The 27,147-nt window shown below is 34.6% G+C and overlaps 1 protein-coding gene across 1 annotated transcript in view; it reads right to left on the reverse strand.

Moving 5' to 3' along the window:
- The window catches only part of LOC149776816 (uncharacterized), a 38,494-nt gene extending 12,126 nt beyond the window's left edge, over positions 1–26,368 (reverse strand). The window contains exons 1-6 of the mRNA XM_089941524.1: positions 26,014–26,368; positions 18,284–19,878; positions 15,079–15,210; positions 12,811–12,855; positions 12,070–12,202; positions 3,970–4,070 (exon numbers count right to left, since the gene is read on the reverse strand). Coding sequence (XP_089797650.1) covers positions 3,970–4,070; positions 12,070–12,202; positions 12,811–12,855; positions 15,079–15,210; positions 18,284–19,878; positions 26,014–26,300 — 2,293 coding nt within the window. The 5' untranslated portion in view covers positions 26,301–26,368. The remainder of the gene's footprint in view (positions 1–3,969; positions 4,071–12,069; positions 12,203–12,810; positions 12,856–15,078; positions 15,211–18,283; positions 19,879–26,013) is intronic.
- Between the last annotated feature and the right edge of the window lie 779 nt (positions 26,369–27,147).

Below are 27,147 nucleotides of genomic sequence, written 5' to 3' on the forward strand. Positions count from 1 at the left end.
CATGTGTACAATGTGCCCATGTTATGTGTACAGTGTGCCCATGTCATGATGTGCATAGTGTGCCCATGTCATGATGTGCACAGTGTGTTCATGTCATGATGTGTAGTGTGCCCATGTCATGAGGTGCATAGTGTGTATGTGTGTGTGTGATTTGGATTTTTAACGTAGCTTTCACAATTTTTCAGTCATATCACTATGATGTCTGCAGTGTGGCAGTTTATAGTGATGTCTAGCAATGGGGCATTATGCCGCAGACATGTAGCATGATGTCCCACCTAGTCATGTGATATGTACAGTGTTTCTATGTGATGATCTGTACACTGTACCCATGAGATAATGTGTACGGTGTGCCCATGCTAATGGCAGAGTTTTTCTTGCAAATGGTCCATGGAACAATTAGTAAGCATTCTATACAAAGCTGTTTAATGCCACTGTTACATTTTTTTCAGTAGACTTTGACACATGGCGGTTAAAGACATGACTTTCAAGGACTTGAAACAAGGTGTTTATTTTTCAATGGTTTCAACGACCTTAATGACCATGTGAACCCTGCCATATATACTTCCTGTTACATATATATAATTTGTATTGTGTGTTGGCTCTTCTCCATGGTTATATGTTATTTATATCTATATTGTGTGACTGACCTTGGTCAGTAACTGAGTACAGTGCCTAACTGACAAAAATCTGGTTATTTTGTAAACAACATAATATGTAGTTAATATTTCTCTTTGATTTTAGATTATGTTTTAAGTTCATTATAGTGAAGGTAAACATGTTTACTTGTATTTTAGTTTAGGATATTAGTTCTTTACTTGTAAATTCATGATCTTATTGACATCTTAAAATGTTCTAGAAACAAGATGTTTACAATTTTGATGGGAAATTGACCCTCATTCTGGTTCTGATATTGTGTCTTAGCTTTCTGAATTCGTGTTATTTAATTCAAAATTACTCAACAACATCAACATCCAAATTGGAATAAATAGTTGAGTACATTTTTAATTTGAGAGGATTAATTTAAACTATTCACTTAAATTACAGACTGCTCATTAATACTTTATGGACAAAATCCCTATGCTGGGATTATTGTGAATTAATTCAAGGGCATTTTGGATTGTATTACTGTGATATAACAAGACTGTTAGCACATTAGAGCCTATTGGCACATCTGCATGTTCAATATTGGAATCTATTTGGAATAAACAATGGAATTCATTCTGAACTATATATTTGGATTTGTGATAGAATTTGTAGGACTATCTGGAATTTAACTCACAATACTGTAAGTTCTTTTCAAATGTTCACTTTGTATTCTAGGGAAATAAATTATTTGCTGAATCTTACAAAACATTTTGTTTTTAGCTCCTTCTGTTACCTAGTTTAAAACCATAGAGTTCTATTATTACTTATAAGCTGATAATTCCAGAAGTAATGTTGGCAAGTCTAGATTTCTGCATTACATACATACTGAAAACTTCATCTTTGTTTATTTACCATCTGAGAGGGGCTCATATCACAGCTTATGATTTACCTGTGAGTAATACACATACTATTTATTTATACCGTTACCTACATATTTATCATTAAATAAGCAATGATACAAGCACCTGTAATTAATGGCAAAACTGCTGAGATGTTTGCTTGAAATGAGACATCAGATCTCCTGAGACAGTCTCAAATAAATGTAAGTTTAGGAAAAATATTTAAAACATCATCCGAAAATCACAACACATTAAAATATTACTGTGGTGAATTTTGGTGTCCAAAGACAAGTAGGGTCCAAAAACATTCAGAAAAAAGGACAGTATAATTAGACTTGCAAGAAAAAGCATTTTGTAACTTGTTTCATCTAGTTCATACAATATGCACACACACACACATGTATACAGTGGTACCCCGCTATAAAGCGATACTTGGGGTCCAAAAAATTGGATGCGGGGTTTTACAGTATTTTACTTTTTTCAGAGAACAACTCATTGGCAAATATACATGCATTCATGTATAATGTGTATGATGAATAGGGTATCAACACCGTTTACCATCGTGCCGTTTGGCATGCAGTTCATCTATAATGCATGTAATTCCAATGAAAAATTGCACACATATTTACAATATTTAAAATAAAAATATCCCAGATCATTCTGTCTATATTCAACATCTAATATACAGCATGAACAGAGTATCAACACCGTTTACTTGCCATCTGATATTGTACTGTCAGAGCTTGCAATTAATCCACAATATATGTAATTCCATTGCCAAAATTGCACACATATTTAAACTATTCAATAATCTTGTCACGCATCATTATGTGTCTGAATTCAGTGTGAAAAATTAACTGCAAAATTAGGTTAAGAAAGACGAAGTACGTGTATGGTTCATTACGTTCCAGGGTCTATGAACGGTGTCTGTACAAATTTCATACTGCTAAAATTTTCTCATATGCATTTCCATGTACATTTATGCACTGCAAATTGACAATAATTAACGCTTGTACGCCTATTCATTTGAATGACTACAGCAAGAATAATTAACAATCAATACACGTTTCCAGCGTCCATATAGCTTTTACTTCAGATTTTGTGAATGTAAACAAAAATGTGAAAACTAGTATGCTAATCACTGTGCAAAGTGCAGAGAACGACTTGCATTTGTGAACTTGCTTTTCCATAACAGTAAAATATTTTTCATAAAAAATAGGAAATTAATAACGAGTTCATAAACAAACACCATACACATGTATAAACCAAGAACGAAGTGCAGTTGGCCTGCGATGGTCATGAGTCACGTTTATAATTTTTTAAAAGCCGAACACATGTACAATTTCATACCTTTCAATTTCCAACTAATAAAAATGACATTATTTACTGGTCATCTGATTGCATCTAATAACATCACCAAGCCCAGAAAACATTTTGGCGGCTTTTGTTTTTTGATGTTTATTAAACTGTGAGAATCTTTCATCAACCACCGTATTGTCTGCTGCTTGGTTGTGTATGTATGCAGTTAAAGAAACATATGTTAGCTATTGTTTGAGCAATGATTGTATACAGAATTAATTGAAGACAATCACAATGACAACTTATGGACTTTACTCATGGACCAGTCATAAATAGCATTTCCGAAAATGTTTATTCTGGCACAACACTTCAAGAACCTGGTGATATTGTTAAATTTCAGAAGATACGCCATGATCGTATTATATTAAAATTCATATGCAAACTCTTCCCCAATATGATATTAAACGTTTTCCATACTATTTCTCATACTTTAAAAAAAAAACGTTCTTGCCCGGTATTAGAAAAATACAAATGTATTTAAAATTTCAGGAACCATGCCACGATGATATTAAATTCAAATTTATATGCAGTCTCTTCCCCATAATGATAAAACATTTTTATACACTATTTCATGTACTCTGAAGATTTATTTTTAATGTGCGAATGAATATACAAGATTGTAGGAGCCACACCACAACCGCGTTATATCCGAATTCGCGCTATAGTGGGACACGTTATAGCTGGGTTGCACTGTGTGTGTGCGTGTGTGTGTGTGTGTGTGTGTATATATATATATATATATATATATATATATATATATATATATATATATATATATATATATAGATAGATATATACCACATGCATTCACTTGTGAGACAAATCCAACTAACTACACAGACCAAGAGCTGCAATCATGCACTGTGCCAGTGGATCTGGTCTCTGCAGTTTGTTGAAAGTAATCAGTAGAACAAATAACACAGACTTAGTCTGCTGGACAGTGTATTATGCTACATCAGATCAGAGTCTATGATGTTTGCACATGAGCCTGACTTATAAGCCAGTATATATATTGTAATATCCAATGAATACCAAGCCAGCTAGGCACCAGGTGGAGATATAACAAATGTCTTAAAACAGAAGTAGCAATAACGGCATTATAAATAGTGGACAATTTATTTTTTACCTTCTGATGGCTTTGGAACATTTTTTGTGATAGCCCAATACTTCTTGACAACTTCTCTATGTCGGAATGCACCATTAATCCGCCATGCCATTTCTGGTGTTCTGAAATAAAAGTTGTACAATCAAACTACAAGCCTAAATTCTTAAACAAACCAGGATTGGTATATAATATAACATGAACTGATATGTAATATACAATGAACAGGGTATACAATATAACATTTCAAACTACTAGTGTTCCTTAACCTGAAAAAAGCCCTTTACGCTGAGCATTACATAAATTATCCCCCCCCATCCCCAACTGCTGATTGTTGTTGTTGTGGGGTTTAACGCCATTTTTCAGCACAAGATAGGCTATACATGGCGGCCAGTATTAATGGTGGAGGAAGAACCCGGGAAAACCCCAGAAAGAACCACCGACCCACGAGAAGCTACTGGCAGTGATCCGTAACAGAGAGCGCTTTAGACCACTTGGCCACTCAGGGCCCTCCAACTGCTGAAACAAGATGCAACACTGTATATGGGTACAAATACAACACTGTATATGGATACAAATACAACACTGTATAATATGGATACAAATACAACAATTTATATGGATACAAATATGGCCACAACCATGTTCATTGAACCAATATTTTCTTTGCACAATCTTGTTTGGATAGGGAGGGAGGGAGGGATAAACAGAACAAAATCAAGATGATACATTGAACAGCATGATTATGAGGACTGCATAATCTGTTTTGCACTTTTCAATATAAACATGAGGCCTATGTAGGCTTGATATCACTCACCTGCCTTACATAAGTTAACATTGGACCATTCTACCAAGCACCAAGCAGGAATAGGTGGTGTTGAAATAATACACTTATGACATCTATCTTTCCTACTTTTATACCATGACAACCTATTTCACTACAATCTGACAATGATCAAAGTATTTTTCAAATACAATGGCATAATATATATATATATATATATATATATATATATATATATATATATATATATATATATATATATATATATATATATGTATATATATATATATATATATATATATATATATATATATATATATATATATATATATATATACAGTCTCTTGCTCATAATCAATGTCATCAATGATTTTGATGATATAATACTTTTTACCAAGTATTAAAGAATTTTGGAGAGAAAATAGAGAGGTAACAAGCTCAGTCAAGCAGATGCAAGATTCTCTCATTAATATGTGCAAATCTCACTTATTAAAAAACCCATATAAGATAATGATAACATAAGCTTAGTTACCAAGATGGAAGTAAAATCTGACTGAAATTTGGTCTCCAAAGGGGCAATAAAGTACAGCCAATGAGATACAGGTTTACTTCATAAATATTAGTAGATCTTGCCCATAATCAAACTCATCCAACATCTTGATAACATATGACTATTTAACAAGTTTGATCAAAATCTGATCTGAGATATAGACAACAGACTGTCGAGAAGCTCAATCAAACAGATACAAGATCACATGATCAATATCCAAGAATCTTGTTCATATCATATTGGGCTCCCATAATGACATAAGCTTATTTACCAAGTTTGATAAAAATCCTACGAAAAACACAGACTCTAACTTTTTATGTAAATCGTCAACCAGATGCAAGATCACCTCATAAATACGTATAGGTCTTGCTCATAATAAATATATCAAACATACTGACCATATTATCCTTGTTTAGCTTGTACAGTAAAAAATACTATGAGCGACCTCTGCTATGAGTGACCACCTGTCATTTCTGACCACAATCATAATGCATGGATCGATTTTATTATATAAACGCTCTGTTATGTGTGACCACCTGCTGAACGCGACCAGCAACCGTGATGTCTTGACAAAATATGCATTTCTACACTGCTATGAATGACAACATCACAAAAATGAGGATAAACTCCACCAACCTTTATTTAATCCCCCTAAAAATGACCGCTCATACCATTATAAATTTTATAAATGCTTTTAGTGTTTTATAGTTTCTGTCATAAAGTATATGTAGATTATTTCCTAGTCAGGTTCCCTGCTTCGTACGCTCCCTGTGCTGTTCTCCGCTATTCGTATAGGGGTGAGCAACACATGGAGCATAAAAAGCAGGTTACCAGACTAATTATTCCCGCACTTAGCCTGCTTCCCGGCCTTATCATAGGAGCTGGCATCCATATCACCAACCGTATCATGAGAACAGACAGACAATACTCAATATATGTAATCAATTGTTACAACAACTGCTTGAATAGTAATGATTATTCTGATCGAAAACAAACATGTAAGGAACATTGTTTATCAAGTATATTGTTTGTCTATATAGAGTTAATCTGTATTGCCGGGGATGAATAAGATCATTGTCTATTAAGCCAGCAAGAAAGAATTGTTTGTGGGATTCAATTGATAGTGTTCAAGACTTGTGATGTTTGTTGTATTTCCCCCTGATGTTAAGTGATTACATCCCAATCACAAAGCTGCCATCTATTTAAGTTGGTGTGACCGGGTTACACACTTTGCTTATAGAGTTAATCCCTGCATGTCATCTTTGAATGAAGTCGTTGATTTTTATTTCATTAATTGTTAGATATGCAATGCACATGTATAGATTTTTCACATTTTCCCACAGCCCTATCAAAATCGTCTTTATGTTTGATATTACAATTGAGCACCAGTAATTTTAACACCTAGAACCTTAATAACAATGGACAAACCTCCACATAAAATGAGACAAATTTTAAGGCTGGAGAAAATAATTATTGTAAATGAAAGAAGTGAAAAAGATCAGACCACTCACAAAAAGTAATTCAGAAATGATTTCATATGGTAAAATATGTGATCTTCAAATGTAAATGTTATTTCCTATTTAATGATTGAAGTATATCTTTATTGCTATATAATTTTGTTTTTAGATAATAATAATAATAATGAGGACTTTATATAGCGCCTAATCTTTAGAAGCTCTAAGTGCTTTACAACATTAGACAACACCTATAAGATAAAAAACATATAATGATATGATTACAAAAACAAGCACCATGAAATTAGAAAACATAAAAAAACATGCTGAGAATATTTAAGGTAGGAAACATTATTAGGTCTTTAAGTTTGTTCTTGCAGTCGAAATAAGTGAGTTTTGAGAGCACTCTTGAATGGGATCACCGTGTATTTGTGTCTAAGTTCAGTGGGCAATTCATTCCACGTTGCTGGGCCCTGGTATGCAAAAGAACGCTGTCCATATGACTTTGTTTTCATAGTGGGAATAATGAGTATACGATTGTCAGAAGAGGAGCGTAAGTATCTTGCTGGTGTGTACACATGGGGGAGGTCGGATAGGTATGTTGGACTAGAGTCCGACAGTGAAACGTAGCACAGAGAACAAATTTTGTGTTGGATTCTGGATCGAATGGATAGCCAGCGTAGGGTACAGAACAGTGGGGAGGTGTGCTCTGATCGTGGTACTCTAAGTATGATCCAAGCAGCTGTGTTTTTAACTTTTTCGAAGTTTCTGGAACAGATATTGAGATGAACCAGACAGAATTTAATTACAATAGTCCAGTCTTGAAAGTACTAATGAACACACAAGTGTTTTAGTGGCATCAACTGAAAGGTATCTGCGAATTGAGCTGATGCGTCTCAGCTCAAGATATGCAGCCTTGCATATGTTCATGACATGTTGGTGCAATGTGAGAGTACTGTCCAGAGTAACACACAGGTTTCGTACTGATTGTGTGAATTTATTGTTGGTGTTACTGATATTTATTGTTTGAGCTAAAGGATGTGAATGAGAAAGTCTTTGTGTTGTGATCAGAATGGCCTCAGTTTTATCATCATTGATCTGCAGCTTGTTACATGTCATCCATGATTTCACATCAGAAATGCACCTCTCTACACCTTGGATGGTAGCATCAACTTCGGTTGGGTAGCTAAATTTGTATATTTGGGTGTCATCAGCATACAACTGGCGAGACACTGGATGATGATCTATGACACTTGAGAGCAACTGAGTGTACAAAATGAAGAGAACAGGTCCAAGAACAGACCCCAGTGGAACACCACAACATAGATCAACTGGGCTGGAGTGTATTCCATTTGCAGATACAATTTGTGTCCTGTTGACCAAGTAAGACTTGAACCACAGTAAGGCTGAATGCCAAATACATGCTGGAGATGGTGAAGTAATATATCATGGTCTATTGTGTCAAATGCTGCAGACAAATCAAGGAGGGTGAGGACTGTAATCTTTCCGCTATCGAACGCAGAGAGAATGTCATTAACTACTTTTAGAAGAGTAGTTTCAATACTGTGGCAACAGCGATATGCAGATTGTACATTGCTAAAAAGACTGTTTGAATTCAGATGAGATACAAGCAGGGATAGAACAAACTTTTCTAATGAATGGCAGATTAGAAACTGGGCGGTAGTCCTTTAAATCGTTATGGTCTAGTGTTGGTTTCTTCAGCAGAATGCATACAATATTTTAGCAAGAACTATTAATAAAGAACAGAATATATGTACAGTGATTGTGGTTATTTTCTTGAAATTGTTCTGAAACTGGTCTTTTTGTACAAATCTGGTATGAGAGACCACCTGTCTTGAGAGACTGCTTTTTGTTGGCAGAAGGGGTGGTCTCTCATAAAAGGTTTTACTGTATTATTAAAATCAGGAGAGAAATACCATCTTTTGAGTGGTAAGAAGCCCAGCCAATCAGATGCACAATCACTTCATTCATCTGCACAGTGAGTGGTAAGAAGCTCAGCCAATCAGATCCACAATCACCTCATTCATCTGCACAGGTCTTGCTCATAAAAAAAACTCATTCGATATCCTGATGACTTAATTAGAAAGTCTACAAACAATATGATAAGAAATACTACCCCACATGTGTTGACAAGCTAAACCAGTCAGATGCAAACTTTAGGATGTGTGGGTCATGCTTATAATTCTACTGCTCAGAGACGATGATGAGTGAAGCCTATTTACCAAGTTTGATCAAAATTTTAACTCAGCCTTTCACATGCAAGACCACCCAATTAATATGCATAGTTCTTGCTCTTTATCAAATTCATCAGTGATCTTGAGAACATAAGCATATGTTCCAAAGTTTATAGTAATCAAATCATATATGACTCCCCAAGATGTAACAAGCTCAGTCAATCACTCAGAATCACCTCATTAATATGCCCATTATCAAACAAGTCTGAGATTTTGACGATATATGTCCATTTCCAAATTTGGTAAAGTAAGACCAGAAATATGGTCTACAGAGTGGTAACAAGCTCAGCCAATCAAACTGAAGATCACCTCATTAATATGCATGAATCTCATAGGTTGTCTGATTCATCTGAGACCTTGATGAAATTCTTTAAAATCAGCGTATCCCCCAGGGGTGTAAAATTGAGGGTAAAAGAAAACCTTGTGTCAGAACTGGGGGTCAAATAAAAAATGTGGGGGTCAAAAATGTACTGACAAATTTTCATATGACTCGTACTTTCTCAGCTTGAAATAGGATATTGCAACTTGCACAACATACTCTCTTTCTCTTTCTAAACATACAAATAAACCAATTAACAACCAAATGCATTGTCCATTCAAAGAATAATTTTATTAGTTCATTTTTCTTTTAAAGTCGTACTTTTAACAGTCTCCTTATAATCAATACGAAGCAATATTATAGCCCAACACAGTACATACAAGCCAATACAAAAAGCCAAATAAATCTTTTTAACCAAATGGCAATTGATTTACTGCCTTTCATAAAATGTGTACTATCATTGGTTTCATTGTACTTTGTCCTAGAACACATTTATCCAAATATCAAGGTTGGATAATGATTCATCTTCTTTCTAATAAGTTACACTTGAACTTTAAGATCTTTCTTTTATTGCAGCAAAGTTAAAAACCAACAAAATCTGCAATGGCCTGCTGACTTTGTAATCCAAATAACGCATCTGTCTCTGCAAGTTTACTGATTTCTTTGTTGTGAAAGAATGTCTTGGGTTATAATGTGTTCTCCACATATCTTGTGGCGAAACGAGGGCAGATTTTTAACAAATTCTAAACCCTGTCACGAAAGGATTATTCACGTTTGCAGTCTTCGCAATCACGCGATCAGAAATCACTCTTTTGTGTTGTTTCTTTCACTTTCTTCGCTGATTTTTAGTGCATGACGCTTGAATCTGGAGATCACTTTCTAGTGCAACAAGCACTGAGGTTAAACATCTAGATGACACTTGCTGAGCTCGATGGAAATCGCGTGAGAGCTCATGAGATTAGGGGAAGCTACTCCGTCATAACATTGCATATGCTAATCTGGTTCATAGTTTCATATGTTCCCTGCATTGCACTCTGCTATACTAATAGAGGAGTGCAAGGCAGGGAGCAAACAAAGCGGGTAACCAGTCAATGCCTATGCACGAAGTATATATTATGCCATCCATCGTCCAATGCATTGGGTATTAAATAAATCCTGACCATGTTATGAAAATCCTTTGTGTCAAAAAAACGCACGGCAACAAAATGTGTGCATCAGTTTTCTCTAGCGCACTTCCCTAATGCACAAATGGGAAACACTGAAAATATACATCATTAGAAGTTAAAGACAGCCCATCACTAGGACTTAAATTTGTTGCCTGTATATTCACAAAACGCGAGTTAATTTGAAAGATCAACCCTGATATTTCCAGCTCTTGCACCTTTTGTAGGAACTAAAGTTTCCAATGATAATTCATTAGTAAAACTCTTTTAAGTATGTAAATTGAGCAAAGAACACTGACATAACTTCAAACCATAAAGCACCTTGCTTTTGCAGTTGATAATTTTACCATGAGGTGAGATGTTTAGCATGTAGCCTAATACTGTGAAAATACATGTACCTAATGATAACAGAAAGAGGATTAGGGTACAACCATTTATTTTCCATGGAAAATATAACATCTTTTAGGTCCAACCATTTTACTAACAAACATATTTCTCAGATATTATTCTTCAGTTAGGTAAACTCTGTCACTATGTCTCCTCCAAAGACTTGCTTTTGTATGATGGCCAACTGACAGATATAATGTCATATTACTTTGACTGTCCCCTAAAAATGAAATGGTTGTCCCTAACTTGTTCTTGTTCAGTCGGGTCCAGCTGATTGCTTATGAACATTTCCTATGATCTCAATTAGTTAGAACTGAGATCAATGCAGCACAAACAGCAAACATTTCATAAAACAATTTGGCTATACTAATTCTAAAAATGCATTCATCTGACTTTACAAAGATTCAACAGTTCTGATTAATAGCTTTTGATAAACAAATTTTAACTTTTTATGGTGAAAAAAGTAAATCATTAACTATTGGTTTGGGCAGTGGGTATCTATCAAGTGAATTCTACTAGTTCATTTTAATTTGGTCAAATTACAATACAGTTTTTGCAGTGTTTTTTAAACTATTATAAAAAGTTATTAAAGTACTTTCCCATCTACACTGGCTTAAGGGTTTCCAAGACAACCTGTTTAATATTGTGGTTGTACATCTTGGTGTGTAGCATTAATTGAATGAAACAAAGCTTGCCACTTGCTTCAGGATCTTTTCAAATTCATCCAGTAATACAGTGCCAGATTACCCATTAGGCACATTAATCCCGTACTTTGGTCACCAGAATTTTTTTAAAAAGTAACTGTTGGTGATAAAATTCAATGAATTATATATCACCAATACGATCTGCATGTATGAGTATTTTGATTTGGAATTATGGCAAAAACTAGTGTCTTTCATTATTCCAGGTTTAACCATATTTATACAGTGTGCAAAAACTGGCTAAAAATAGAAACCAAGAATGTTCAGCTAATGTACATGTATGAAATCTGCTATGGAACTGTTGCCTTGGACATATGACAAAAGGACGGTCAAGATCTGTTGATGCTGTACAAATGTACGTTCCTTTATCTGTACAGACAATGATGCCTGGGGCATTAAAACAGTTAATCTCACATTTATACAGGTGATCTAATAAAAACTGTTCATCAACAAAAGCTGTCAAGGTAAGAAATTTTATGAAATATTAACATATCGTTTCATACTCTCTAACCTGGCAAGTAGCATGACTCCTGTTGCTTCTTTATCTAGTCTGTGAATCAAATGTAGAGTCTCTAGTTTTCTGTCCAGTTTCTCTGCCAACGAAGGCAGCAATTGCCCAACACTGATTTCCACTCCTGGGCCACCTGTGTATTAAGTTACAAAAGGTGAAATAAATCATATTTACAAAATGTTAGCCATAAATAAAGTTCACATGACCTATGCTTATTAATGACTGTGTCATACTGATGAATACTGTAAACAAGCCCAAACCACAAAAGTGTGTGCGTGTGTGATTTGGATTTTTAACATAGCTTTAAAAAAAATTCAGTCATGTCGCAGTTTATAATGATGTCTAGCAATGGGGCATCATGCTGCAGACATGTACCATTATGTCCCACAAAGTTACATTATCCTGACACAAGGCCAACCAGTCCTAACACTAACCTCTTAATGCTGTGCGCCTAGCAAGGCAGCTATAAGTACCATTTTCATTAGTCTTTGGTATGACTTGGTCAAGCTTCGAACCTGTGACCTCCTGCATCCGAGGCAGATGCTCTAATCCCATGGCCACCAGAGCGGTCCAAAGTACAAAAGGACAAGCCTGCAAGCATTATGTACTTCAAAAGAGACCACAATACCAAATAGTACAAATATTAAAATCTATTTTCTACAGTTTATTACATTTTGATTGCTTCTGACATTATAAAAGTGAATACATATATGCTATCATAACAGAAAAATCAAAACTCACCATGACTGGGTAGTCCATAAGGCTTGTTAATGGCAACAATATCATCTGAAAGAGATAAAACAGGAGGTGAGAATGCTTATTTCTTCATATACAATGTGTATTTTTTAGTGAATTCAATATAAAACCAACAAGGAAGTATCTATGAATACAATGGAACTGTCAAATAAATAATACAATAAAAACCAACACAATCAGTTTATGGAAAGGTCCTTGAATACATTGGCACTGTCAAAGAATACAATATATAACCAGTAATATCAGTTCCTGGAACTGTCTATGAATATAGTGTTACATATATCTGATTTAATATATATTTATTTTAATTCTTTGTTTGTTTCTTTTAAATTGTTGCATCCTATTACATGTACTGTAAAGTTGTCCAGTATAGAGTTCAGAGGTTTTTTTTATATATTTAAGTAATAAACAACGTGAATAGCTAATAACAGTTTGACCATGACTGTTCATTTTAATAAACACCAAATGTTGACCTAGATCCTGACCATGATTCAAAATTAGTAGCAGCCACGTAAATAAGTTCCATTTTTATTTTAAAATGATCGGTTGTTGTCATGGTCATGATGGGACTATGTGATTTAACACATTAACCCCTGGAGGTTTTTGTTGTTTTCACCTGAAATTCGAGTAGGAAACACATTTTGAAAGCAATTTCTGAATACATCCTAATACATCAACTTCCAGGTGATTTTCCAATAATTTAATGACTAGCTGTGTTAGAAACATCGTCTTCATTGGCTATTTGGCTTGTGCATGAGCAGAATGGTAAAAGTTGGGTTGTTTTTGTTTTTTTTTGCTTTAACAGACCCATTAATTTCGTATCGAGACCACTCTTTATTCCAAATGCCCATCTTATCCTACTTGTTGCAAAGGTTCATCTGTCTGTTTGCAGTTCATACGAGTCTGCCTTAGATCTGAGACAAAAAAGTCTCAAATCCAGACACAAAATCGGATTCTAACCATGGACTAATTTTGGATGGAAAAGAAAATCGGGTCCAAAGAAATGAGGTTTTCCCCTCTGTATTTTGTAGTGCAACTAGAACTTCCAGATTAGTTGGTATCATTGTAGAGCTACATCTGTCTACCTTTCTATAATACCACCACTTTAGTGTATCATACATGACCTTGACGCTACAAAGCTCGGCAGAAGGCTACTACCTCATGAAACGTTAACTCACTGCCAGAGGTTAATGTGTTAAGAGTAAAATTTTTTTATATATTATTTCTTAGGGTAAAATGATTGGTTTTCATCAGGGTCATGTTAGGCATACGTCACATAAACATGATCATATGCCCCCCCCCCCCCCCCGCAACTTGGGGAATTTCGAAACTGCATTTTAGAATACGATATAACCTGTGTTTTAGAGAAATGTTCAGTTAGTTGGGCTTTTTTCTTTACACTGTAAAGTGTCTGTTTTTGGAGTTATTTCAAATTATTTGGATTCAAAAGGATTAATGCTTTTTTCCTGGAAAATACGTGTGCTCACATGAAATTCTAGAAAAAAAACAGCTCTTATAAGAATTCATTCAGATTTTCAAAACTGGAGTGATATTTCTCGTTTCTACAAGGAACTGTAGAATTCAACACACTACAGGTTACAGCATAAGTCATCATCTTCCATCTTGGATTCTTCATCAGGATTCAAACTTGAAATCATTAGAACATTTTATTATTAGGACTTCTAAAATTTTATTCGTGGATTATTCTTGGGTTCGATTCGATTCTTTAAGCCATAAGTTCACATTGTTTTCATTTTTACAGAATTTTTCCAAGGAAATAAATTATTATATTTTTCAAAGCTTGTTGTTTTCACTCTTTCTTGGGTTACTGTTTATTCAAGCCTAAATAAATAACATAAGAATTGGAATTGTCAATGAATACAATACATAACTAGTAAAATCAGTTCATGGAACTGACTATAAATACAATGGAATTGTCAATGAATACAATACATAACCATAACAATCAGTTCATGGAACTGTCTAATGAATACAATGGAACTGTCAATGAATACAATAAGTAACCAGCATAATCAGTTCATGGAATGGTCCATGAATACAATACAAAATTAGTACAATCAGTTCATGGAACTATCAATGAATATAATAGAAATGTCAATAAATACAATACAAAACCAGCATAATCAGTTCATGAATTGATCAATCATTTCACCCAAATGGCACATACAATGAATAACTTTATGTGGTAGGAACAATACTGTTTGCTTTTTAAAGTTCTAAGTATGTACTTACTTTCATTGTAAATTATACTTCTATAAAGAAGTTCCAGTACTTCAGAAGAGGGCATGTTGTTTAGATCTCGAACTTGTCCCTTTAAAATTCTAAACCCCTTGCTGTCCAATGTGTACATGTTTTTGGCAGATGCTGGAGAAAAAAAAGGTCACTAACCTTAAAAGGGATAAAAACTGGTATTTGTAAGACATTCAAAGTGGGTCTACATAGTATGTTTTTAAAAACAGTACTTTGGGTAACTGTTTAAAACAAATATTTGTGGGCCACATATTATGTCTGTAAATGACACTTGATTAGGGACCCCATACACTGTATGTGACACTTGATTAAGGACCCCATATATTGTATGTGACACTTAATTAGGGACCCCATACATTATATGTGACACTTGATTAAGGACCCCATACATTGTATGTGACACTTAATTAGGGACCCCATACAGTGTATGTGACACTTGATTAAGGACCCCATACACTGTATGTGACACTTGAGTAAGGACCCCATACACTGTATGTGACACTTGATTAAGCACCCCATACACTGTATGTGACACTTGATTAAGGACCCCATACACTGTATGTGACACTTGATTAAGGACCCCATACACTGTATGTCACACTTGATTAGGGACCCCATACACTATATGTGACACTTGATTAAGGACCCCATACATTGTATGTGACACTTGATTAAGGACCCCATACACTGTATGTGACACTTGAATAGGGACCCCATACACTGTATGTGACACTTAATTAGGGACCCCATACATTGTATGTGACACTAAATTAGGGACCCCATACAATGTATGTGACACTTGATTAAGGACCCCATACATTGTATGTGACACTTGATTAGGGACCCCATACATTGTATGTGACACTTAATTAGAGACCCCATACATTGTATGTGACACATGATTAAGGACCCCATACATTGTATGTGACACTTGATTAAGGACCCCATACACTGTATGTGACACTTGATTAGGGACCCCATACAATGTATGTGACACTTAATTAGGGACCCCATACATTGTATGTGACACTTGATTAGGGACCCCATACACTGTATGTGACACTTAATTAGGGACCCCATACATTGTATGTGACACTAAATTAGGGACCCCATACATTGTATGTGACACTTGATTAAGGACCCCATACATTGTATGTGACACTTGATTAGGGACCCCATACATTGTATGTGACACTTAATTAGAGACCCCATACATTGTATGTGACACTTGATTAAGGACCCCATACATTGTATGTGACACTTGATTAAGGACCCCATACACTGTATGTGACACTTGATTAGGGACCCCATACAATGTATGTGACACTTAATTAGGGACCCCATACACTGTACGTGACACTTGATTAGGGACCCCATACACTGTATGTGACACTTAATTAGGGACCCCATACACTGTATGTGACACTTAATTAGGGACCCCATACATTGTATGTGACACTTAATTAGGGACCCCATACATTGTATGTGACACTTAATTAGGGACCCCATACATTGTATGTGACACTTGATTAAGGACCCCATACACTGTATGTGACAATTGATTAAGGACCCCATACATTGTATGTGACACTTGATTAAGGACCCCATACACTGTATGTGACACATGATTAAGGACCCCATACATTGTATGTGACACTTGATTAAGGACCCCATACACTGTATGTGACACTTGATTAAGGACCCCATACACTGTATGTGACACTTAATTAGGGACCCCATACACTGTATGTGACACTTGATTAAGGACCCCATACATAGTATGTGACATTTGATTAAGGACCACACCTTCTTTCCTTTTATGGACATGTGAACTTTAAAAAGCGCTGAAATAAGCAAATAAAATCATAAATTTCCTTCATTACACATATCTTATATGGAAGTGTCTCATACATTAGGCTTCCCTGTAAACAATTACACATAGTAAAACATCCAATTTCTTCAGGCAGAGCAAATCTCTTGCCTGAATTTTAATTGCATATTTCTGATATGATAATCATATAGTTATTAAAATATTTTTAAAAAACTATTTTTATGCTATATGTAGCACTACACTGGACTTGTGAGTTTCCCACAATTTTTTGTCCAATGTCCCCCAAATCTTTAGACTACGCCACCCTGGAGAAGAAAAAAGTTATAGATGATGGAAAGATCTGTTAATATTTGGTAAAACTTCACACACAGATAATTATTTGTCATGAACAATTTTATTAGCTCATCCCATCAAAGTAGAGGAGAACCCCTGGCATTGATGTTGGCATTTGAGTACACATAGGAGAAGATGGAGTTAAATAGACCAGGTCAGATGGACACAGTTACATAGAGGACATCAGATAGACAAACACATGACAAGACAGTTACGGAAAGGTCAGATGGATGAACACGTAAGAGACTGAGTTATGCCAAGGACATCAGATAGACAGACACATTACGAGACAGTTTTGGAGAGAAAGTGAGCTGGATGAACACTCAATAGACACAGTTTCATTGAGGACATCAGACAGGCTGACACATTATGAGACGGTTACATAGAGAAGGTGAAATAGATGAACACACAACAAAGTTATATAGAAGACATCAGACAGACTTACACATGACAAGACAGTTTTGTACAGAGGGTCAGATGGATGAAACCATTACTTCACCTGCTAGAGTACAGATAAAACTTAGTTCTTACTGTTCTTTCTTTAGTTTTGTATTCTTGGTATTTTTCCATAAATTTCTTTATTTAACCATCAGGATGTCATATGCCATTCAATCTAGTTCAAATGCTTTAATACATGTAACACCTTTGATATACCTAAATAACACAAGTGATATACTTAAATAATACAACTGATATACTTAAATCTCACAACTATATTAATTCATATTTACAATGTTATTTAATCCAACTGAAATGATTAAATTTCATAGCAGATACTCTTAGAGATAACAGCTGATACGCTTAAAAATTACAGCTATGCTTACATATCATAACTTTACTTAACCACCATTATGTAATTTTATTCAATCTAATCGATATGTTTAAATATTACAGTTGATATGCTTAAATAGCACAAGCCTACACTATAGCAACATTATTCTTTCATTTCTTGTCTTGTTATGGTTATATCCACATTTTAGTGTTTTTAAACCATCGTTAGAAAAGATACTTTGAGAGACTTACGATTGAGTTGTGTATTTTTTTGCATCTTATTTCTTATCTCCATGGCAACATCATGGGCAGATATGGTATCATTATCTGTACTCTTGGAATCTTTATTTTCTTTCTTCTGTGACTTGCTTATCTTTTCCTTTTCAAATATTTCAGGCTCTATTTTGTCTACATCATAACTCTTTGTTTCCCTCCCTTGTTCCTTGACTTTTCTCTCCTCCTTGGCATCATAACTTTTTAATTTCTTGTCTTCTATCAAGCTTTTTAATTCATTATGTTCTTCGTGTTCTTTCTTTATTTTCCTCTCCTTCTTGTTTGTATTTTCAGCTGAATCAGCAATTTTCTTGTCTTGCTCCATCATCTTAACTCCATTACCAGTTTTCTTGTCTTTCTCCATGTTCTTCACTTCTTTACCAGTTTTCAGTTGCAGCTTCTCTTTCTTCTCTGACCTTGGAGAAGGACATTTTGCAGTGTTATTTTCCCAAGATTTGTTCACCTCAATATTATCTCCAGTATGAATACATGGAGTTTCATGTCTGCCATCTGATCTTTTTTCATCAGTTTTTGGCAGACTCTGCTTTGGAAAATACACCTCCTCAAATGGATTTTCTTCCATGTCTCTTATCATTGTGTTTTCAAAGTCAGATTTCAAGCTGGTATTTTTACCATGCTTTTCTGCCATAATCTCATTCTTACCAACAGAGATTACCCGGTCATATTTGTGTCCCACTAAATAATGCAGACTTTTCCTCTGAAAATATTGATCATCAATTGTATTGTCTTCCTGTCCTTTTGAAGGAAAACATTCAGATTCTGCCTTCATTGTGCCACCACTGGAAATTTGAAAATCATCGGTAAAACTCTGGAATGCAGACTCTGACACCGGCTGAGGCTTAGCAGTCACTGAGTGCCGAGAGTCTTCAAATTTTGATAAATCGGAATACTGTCCTTCATAATTAAAATACTGCTCATCAAAATAATTAAGACTATGATTATCTTTTTCTGAAGACACCTGTTTTGAACTAGAATGAAAAACTGATTCACCTAATGCCTTCTCTTTCTGGTTTTCCTGTGGTTTCTTTGAATATTGTCCATTGTACTGAAAATATTGCTCATCAAAATAATTGCCTCTATCTGTTTCTGAGGAAATTTCTTCTGAATACAGTTGTACAGTTTTATCTATAACAAATTTGCTTCTATGCACATGGTTATCAACTTTAGGAACCAATTTAAAAGGATGTATTTGAGTGCCATCATTATTGCCACTTGCCTCAGTAATGCACTGTGAATTCATGACTTCTGAAGCTGCTTGAAATTCTTCTTGCAACATGACCGGTACCCTATTGACTGATAATACATTATCTTTCATGTGAGGCATATTCAAGTCTCCATCTGGTTCTCCTGCAAAATTCTGCTCTTTATGTTGATCAAAACTAGAGCCCTTTGCCTTCCTACCCTTTTTTGATATTTGTGTATCTTGTATTGCTTTTCCTGCCTTTTCTCCCTCAATTTTACTAACATCATTCATGGAAATGGAACTAATTTTGGAACCAACCAACTTTTTACCATCTGGGATCTTTTTATCATCTGGGATCTTTTTATCATACCTAAGGAATTAAATGATAAAAAGAAAATTATCCAATAAACTAATGCATATCATGGTTGGACATTAAAGCTTGTCGTATCGGCATAGACAACTGAAACTCAAATTTAGAAATGTAAAATTTGCATCCCGTTTTGTTGGACTAGGCAAGCAGCTTGAAGAACAAAGCTATGCACTATATAAAAAATAAACAGATTCACTTTTGATTGCTTTTAAATGCCAAAGAGTGAATTAATATAAGAAAGAACTGTAAAATTAGCAAATAAGTTCAAATTTCAAATCAATTCAAGTTGTGATTAAAATAAAAAATTTATGTTATAAATGAAGATTTTAACTGTCATGTTTGCATTGTTTTCTTTATAAAATCAGTTTCAAACCTTAAGTGACCCTGTAATGGCAGAAATTGTCGTGTTTAGTAAATACCACTTTATTAGATGGTCTATTTTCATAAACAACTGGGCAAAAAGATTAAGGAATATGTCCAATTCATAAAGTGCAGGTTCTAAATTTTAGGTGACAGAAGATTTAGCCCAAAAACTCTTGTAGGTCAGAAATGCATGGAACAGAACAATGCTGTGAAATTTAAAAAGCACTATAACTCATAAGATCAGGGCATGATTATATCCAGAGGTCTCACTAGGATTTTAAAACAAGGAGTCCAGAACTCCCATTTTGGTAAAAATAGGACTCCCACCATCAAAAGCTGCAGTCCCTTCTTTCCTACAGAATCAACACAGACGTGAGTGCATCTATTTTTAGATGGAGAGGTTTTCGTAATGTAATCACTCACTATAATATAGCTTCATTACAACAGTCCATTGACAGGATCACAAATTTATGGTTTATTTATTTGTATATGTACTTGTAGTAATTTTAGGCAAATAAATAGTATCTGATTTGCTGTTTTTTCCTGTATTTTCGCAAATATGTGTCAAGTCAGAAAACAGCTTCGACTTTAAAGCGCATCTCACAAATTCCACAACATAGCATTGTCTCATATGTTTCTAACCTACATAATTTGCATTTTAAAGTTAAATCTTTAATAAAATAATACTTAGACTTTGGTTTCTATGATTTATATATTCTTCCGGAATATATTTACCCAATGATTAAGAAAACAGACAATCTAATAAACTGCTATATCCCAGACTTAGCTAAGTCCGCCATTATTTCCCGTTAAGCCTACTGGTTCACTTACAGTTTCAAACTAATTTTGTGAAGAAATAGTATATAAGAGACAGTTAATATATATCCAGATCACCGATTCTGATCTTAAAATACATGTTTGTATGTTTTATCATCAAAGGAGAGCATGCAGGAAATTGATAGTTGCTAACTGACTCGGAAAAGGGTTAATGGTCAAGAAGCTATCAAAACATAATGCTCGTGAATGGGCAAGAATTTGTTTGTCAACGTAATTGACATAAAAGCTAGGCCTAGCTACTGATGCCTTGATGAATACATTTCGACACAACACTACAACTAACCGGGCTTTGGTGAGAGACATTAAAAAAAAAAAATGGTATGGTCAGTCAGTGTACCTCTTAAATAATCACAGTGTGACGTCGTTGTCACTTTCCTAACAGAAGAAGGCAAAGTTTACATTTTTAGGCGACTTGTCACCCACTTACAAATGGCATTTTGTTTAAGTCTCAACATGTCTTGATTCTGAGGTCATGTGCACTGCTTATTCCGCTATATTCGGAAATGAACACAATAACGAAAGCTAAAGTTGTTTATTTGATGTACTTTTATAAATGACCACATGTACATCTCTGGGTCTTTCTGCCTCTGAATTCAATCACTGTAAATGTCAGTAAATTTTTTCCACCTGGCCGCCAGTCAAAGCCTTTGAACTTACCGTCCAGCTATTGCATCATGTTCTTTTTAATGTACTCTTATAAAATGGCATTATGTATGTATCAAGGGGTCTTTCAGTCACTGAATTCTGTCATTGTAAATATCAGCACAGCTAATTGATCAATACATTTTCCCACAAAGCAGGTGGCTGAAGCAGGACTGGCAAGTCTTTGAATTTTGCTGCACACCTATTACATGCGCATGCAGGACTCCCACCTCAGTGATTTTCTGCATCCCAGATCAAAAATTGGCATCCAAATACGCGTAATTAAGCGTTTCCGAGATCTCTGATATCCATTAGTGACTCAGAAGACTCGCTAGGATTTTAAAACTAGTAGTCCAGGACTCCCATTTTGGTAAAAATAGGAGTCCCACCATCAAAAGTTGCAGTTTCCTATAGAATCAACACAGATGTGAGTGCGTTTATTTTTAGATGGAAAGGTTTTCATAATGTAATCACTCACTATCATATAGCTCCATTACCACAGTCCACTGACAGAATCACAAATTTATGGTTTATTTATTTGTAAACGTACTTGTAGTAATTTTGGGCAAATAAATAGTATCTGATTTGCTGTTTTTTCCCATATTTTCACAAATATGTGTCAGAAAACAACTTCGACCTTAAAGCGCATCTCACGAATTCCACAACATAGCATTGTCCCATACGTTTCTGATCTACATAATTTGCATTTTAAAGTTAAATCTTTAATAAAAAAATACCTAGGCTTTGATTTCAATGATTTGCATATTTTTTCTGCATATATTTACCCGATGATTTAAGAAAACAGAATCTAATAAACTGGCATATCCCAGACTGAACGAAGTGTGCCATTATTTCCCGTTAGGACTACTGGTTCACTTAAAGTTTCAAACTAATTTTATGATGAAATAGTGTATGAGGCAGTTAATATATATCCATATCTTTGAATTTTGTTGCACACCTATTACATGCGTATGGAGGACTCCTGCCTCAGTGATTTTCTGTGTTTCAGATCAGACACTGGCAGGGCTGAGCAAATCCCATAGCCCTATGTCCCGGACTAGTCATTCTTGAAGTCAGGCAAGTAAAATTTTCCAAGTCGCTAGTCCGGGACAAGTGCTTTTTAAAAAAGTCGGGCTAGTCCTTATTTTCATGCTTTAATCGCTATATCTGCCTTTATTTGGCCAATCATGCCCTCCGGGCATACTGAATACTTGATTCTACCCCTTTTCGTGTATACATGAACATCCTGTTACTGCTTGACTGCATATTGTGCTAAGTGACCAAATTATCGGCAAATCAAAACACATCAAACAAAAGAAAGCCAGTATGATCAATTAGCAGTGTTGTAAGCAGTTTTGTTGCAACGAGCTTACTCAATCTAGATCATAACCAGTGGCTCACTATGATTTTAATCCAGCGAGTCAGTGTAATTAAATTAATGAAAGATACTTTACCGACATCAGTGTTGGTTTCCTTTATGAACTGATTAAATGACAGTAATGATTCTTTAATTTATAATTGATTGTACAGATGACTAACTTCCACGTGCGATATTTTGTTTGAAGTGAAACAATTATGCTAATTAATGAGCTGTTTCAGTTTGTATTTAAAAGAGAAATTTGATCTTATGATCACTTTAGAAGTAGGTGTCAAGCAAGCTGATAGTTACTCTGCAGATAAAATGAGTTTGCAAAATTTTTTTCACAAGGAAGGTAATAACGGCGATTCGGAGAAGGTAAATTTGTTTGAAAATGGAGGGATAAAACATAAGATGGATAATGAGTGTGCTTGTTATCCCTGTCTTGAATATATGACTCGGAAGGTGGCAGACATATACATGGACATATTTTCAAATCCATGAGCTAAAACATATATACATGAACCTGAAGAAGCCAAATGTATAACAACCAATGTTTTTAAAAATTAATTTCTTTTAAGAAATAATTATGTTGTATATTATTTTTTTTTTGTATGGATTAAGTACATACATCTTATCAAATCTCGGCAAGTGATTACCATTTTGGGACCAGTGAAAAGTAAGGTGGGACTAGTGAAGAGTAAGGTGGGACTAGTGAATTTTCTGAAACCACTTGTCCTGGACTAGTGGTTAAAAAAAATTTTGCTCAGCCCTGATTGGCGTCCAAATATACATAATTAAGCATTTCCGAGATCTCTGTGACTGCTTGATGAATTAACCCCAAAAGCATTCCATAACCTGATTTGTAATTAATATATACACTATAAAAAAAATGCTCACTTTTGGAGGGAAAATTTTTGGGGCAGTGAATAATGGCTCACGGTCATTCCGCACCCAAGTTGTTTCATACCCAGTGGAAATTGGTCATTTCATATCCAAGGTGCTAGTTATTTCGCACCTGAAGTGGTGGTCGTTTCGTACCTAAGGTGGCGGTCATTTCGTACCCATTAATTTACAAGGTCAAATATACAGTATTGTCAAACTTACCACTCCCTCTCTAGGCCTAATCTTTTTCCTACCTTAAAAACTGCATGAGCAAAGCACATCTGGGCAAAAAATTAACCAAACATAAATAATTATAGTAATTGTATTGTTTTCACTGTACAATAGCATCTATGTGCTATAAAGAATAAAAAAAAATTTACATTGCCATTAAAAATAAAAATAAAATGTTGGCCAGGTTTTATTAACGTAATGAGTCCATTCTTTTTTCTTAAAGCATGCAAAAATCTGCAGAATATTTTGGCTGCACACATTGGCGCAAATATTTATCTTATCAAAGTAACTAGAAATTCTGTGATCTTTTTAAAGGGGGGCTGAATGCAGATAAAACAGTGTTGCTTGATTAAGTTTCTCTTCTCCATGGTACCAATACTGGTGTTAATTTCAATTTTTATTGCGTGATTTTAAAGGTGTTGAACGTAGTATACAATACAGACCACTAAGCCATTTTTGGGTACACAGCTGCATTAGCATAGTTACTTGTGCAAAGTTTTGGACACTTTCACCGATCACATGAAAATAACAAGTTAGTGGCATAATTGAAATTCTCTCTGTTTTCAACCAAGTATAAATGTTAATATTTTTTTATGGCAAGTTAAAATTTGTTTTCATTATTTGGCATAATCTGTTTTATTTTGTTATAGTCCTAAATATAATGCACATAAATAATCGCACAGAGAGAGGGTGAGATTTAACTTGGCACAGCATTTTACAAATATTTACTTCTGTGTTTTAAAACCGATTTAATTATTTAAATAATCGAAGATATGTATGCCAGTACTGAAACATTTGTAATACAGCACCCCAGTTAATACGGCATATATTTTTTTAGGAGTGGAACATATGTCAATTGTAACCGACAAAGGAGAGTAAGAGCAGGGACAATTAGTAACAATGTATGCGTCATTGAGAACTATTGAATGTATTTTCTACTTGGTTCCTTTTGGCTTAATTATACATTTTAATTCATTGTATGTAACTCCAAGTTTGCCTTCTGATCATTATACTAAATTATAAGAGCCTGAAAAGAGATTTAAATTTCCAAAAGTAAAGTAAAACCCCAGTAAACAAGTGAGGTAAACAGAGTATTAATGTCCAATAATTCTTGACACAGAATTTATTAAGATTTCTCCAAATCAAAAAACTGCTGAAAAACAGAGACCTCTTGTAATTATTTCAAAGTAAAACAAAAACAAATAAATAATCAAACTGGCGTGCAATTGAATTAAGCTTGAAAGCTTCAACTTACTAGATATCCGTGGATTTTAACATTTAATAACTTAACATTTCAATTATGCTTCCCTTTAAAGTATGCAAGGTCATGTAGTATTCATATAATATCATCCCTTAATTATGTTCCTATTATTAATCGCATTATTATTTATTATTATTATTATTATTATTATTATTATTATCCATTTATATATAGCCATTGCTTCACTAACATGTAGATTCATTTTAGGACTGTTTGTGTAATTACCTTTGTAATTTTTAATGTCTCTATCTATCTATCTATCTATCACAAAGGAAAAAAAGCAACATAGAAATAGTTTATTCTGATGAAATGAAAACTATAGCATTGGGTACGAAACGACCACTGCTTTTGGTACGAAACGACTTGGGGTATGGAATGACCAGTTACCGTAAATAATATAAGTTGATGGCACTTATTATGAGCAAACACCATTAAAAGATATTTTATTTGATAATTTGTGATTTCTGATACTTTGACCTTCACAAAAAATACCTATTTATGAACCTGAGACGAAATTTTAAATTTTGCCCGTTTTTTTCCTAAATTGTACGAGACATACCTAACATGGCCAAATTCTGTATCAAGAACATTGAGATGTTTTTTCTTTCTTTTTTCAACCAAATAATCAAACTTGGAACTTTTCTTCAATGGAACACTCTGATCATCATGGAAAGGTTCCTCGTGTTCCAAAATACCGAAGAAGTCAGAATTTTCCTTGCCCGAAGCGCCAATGTGTTTCTTCTCGTCATCCTTTGTACTCGCATAGTCATGCTTAAAACGACACGTAGTGAGATAAATAGTTGGACTTCGACAATGTCGATAAATATTTCGATCATGTAAAGTCATAATTTGACTTAATAATCGCTGTACATCTGTATATCGACCTCGCACTGCCGTACTCAAGGGGGCCGCCATCTTGTTGTGGGGATTACTAAAACCTTATACGACTGTTGTCGTAATTGCGGTGGACTACGGATATTGTGCACATTGTTGCAATGTGATAGTATAATAATAATAATAATAATAATAATAATAATAATAATAATAATAATAATTAGGACTTTGTATAGCGCCTAATCTTTAGAAGCTCTAAGCGCTTTACAACATTAGACAACACCTATAAGATAAGAAACATAATATTATTACAAAAACAAAAAACATGAAATTAGAAAAACATTATAAAAAATTTATTAAAAAAAACATGCTGAGAATATTTCAGGTAGGAAACATTAATAGGTCTTTAAGTTTGTTCTTACAGTCGAAATAAGTGAGTTTTGATAGCACTCTTGAATGTGATCACTGTGTATTTGTGTCTAAGTTCAGTGGGCAATTCATTCCACGTTGCCGGGCCCTGGTATGCAAAAGAACGCTGTCCATATGACTTCGTTTTCATAGTGGGAATAATGAGTATACGATTGTCAGAAGAAGCAGCAGAGAGGGTGAACAGACCACTTAAGGGAATGGTCACCCTTGTGTTTAGACCGAAAAAAACAGTGACCCTTCATAGAGGTCAATACCACGTCTACGATTATTGTTTGTCCCAAACAGAATTGTAGACGAACCCTCTCTGCTGCTATCAATCTTGGGAATCTTCATCTGAATCATGGGAATCTTTTGTTTTGTTCTTCAAGTAATATTCAAGTTCTGATGGTGGTTTTTCTATTTTTGGATTTATGTTCTTTCTTTTTCTGTA

This window comes from Sinohyriopsis cumingii, chromosome 18 (genome assembly GCF_028554795.1).
Source record: "Sinohyriopsis cumingii isolate HCF-2022 chromosome 18, ASM2855479v2, whole genome shotgun sequence".
NCBI classification, from domain to species: Eukaryota; Metazoa; Mollusca; class Bivalvia; order Unionida; family Unionidae; genus Sinohyriopsis; species Sinohyriopsis cumingii.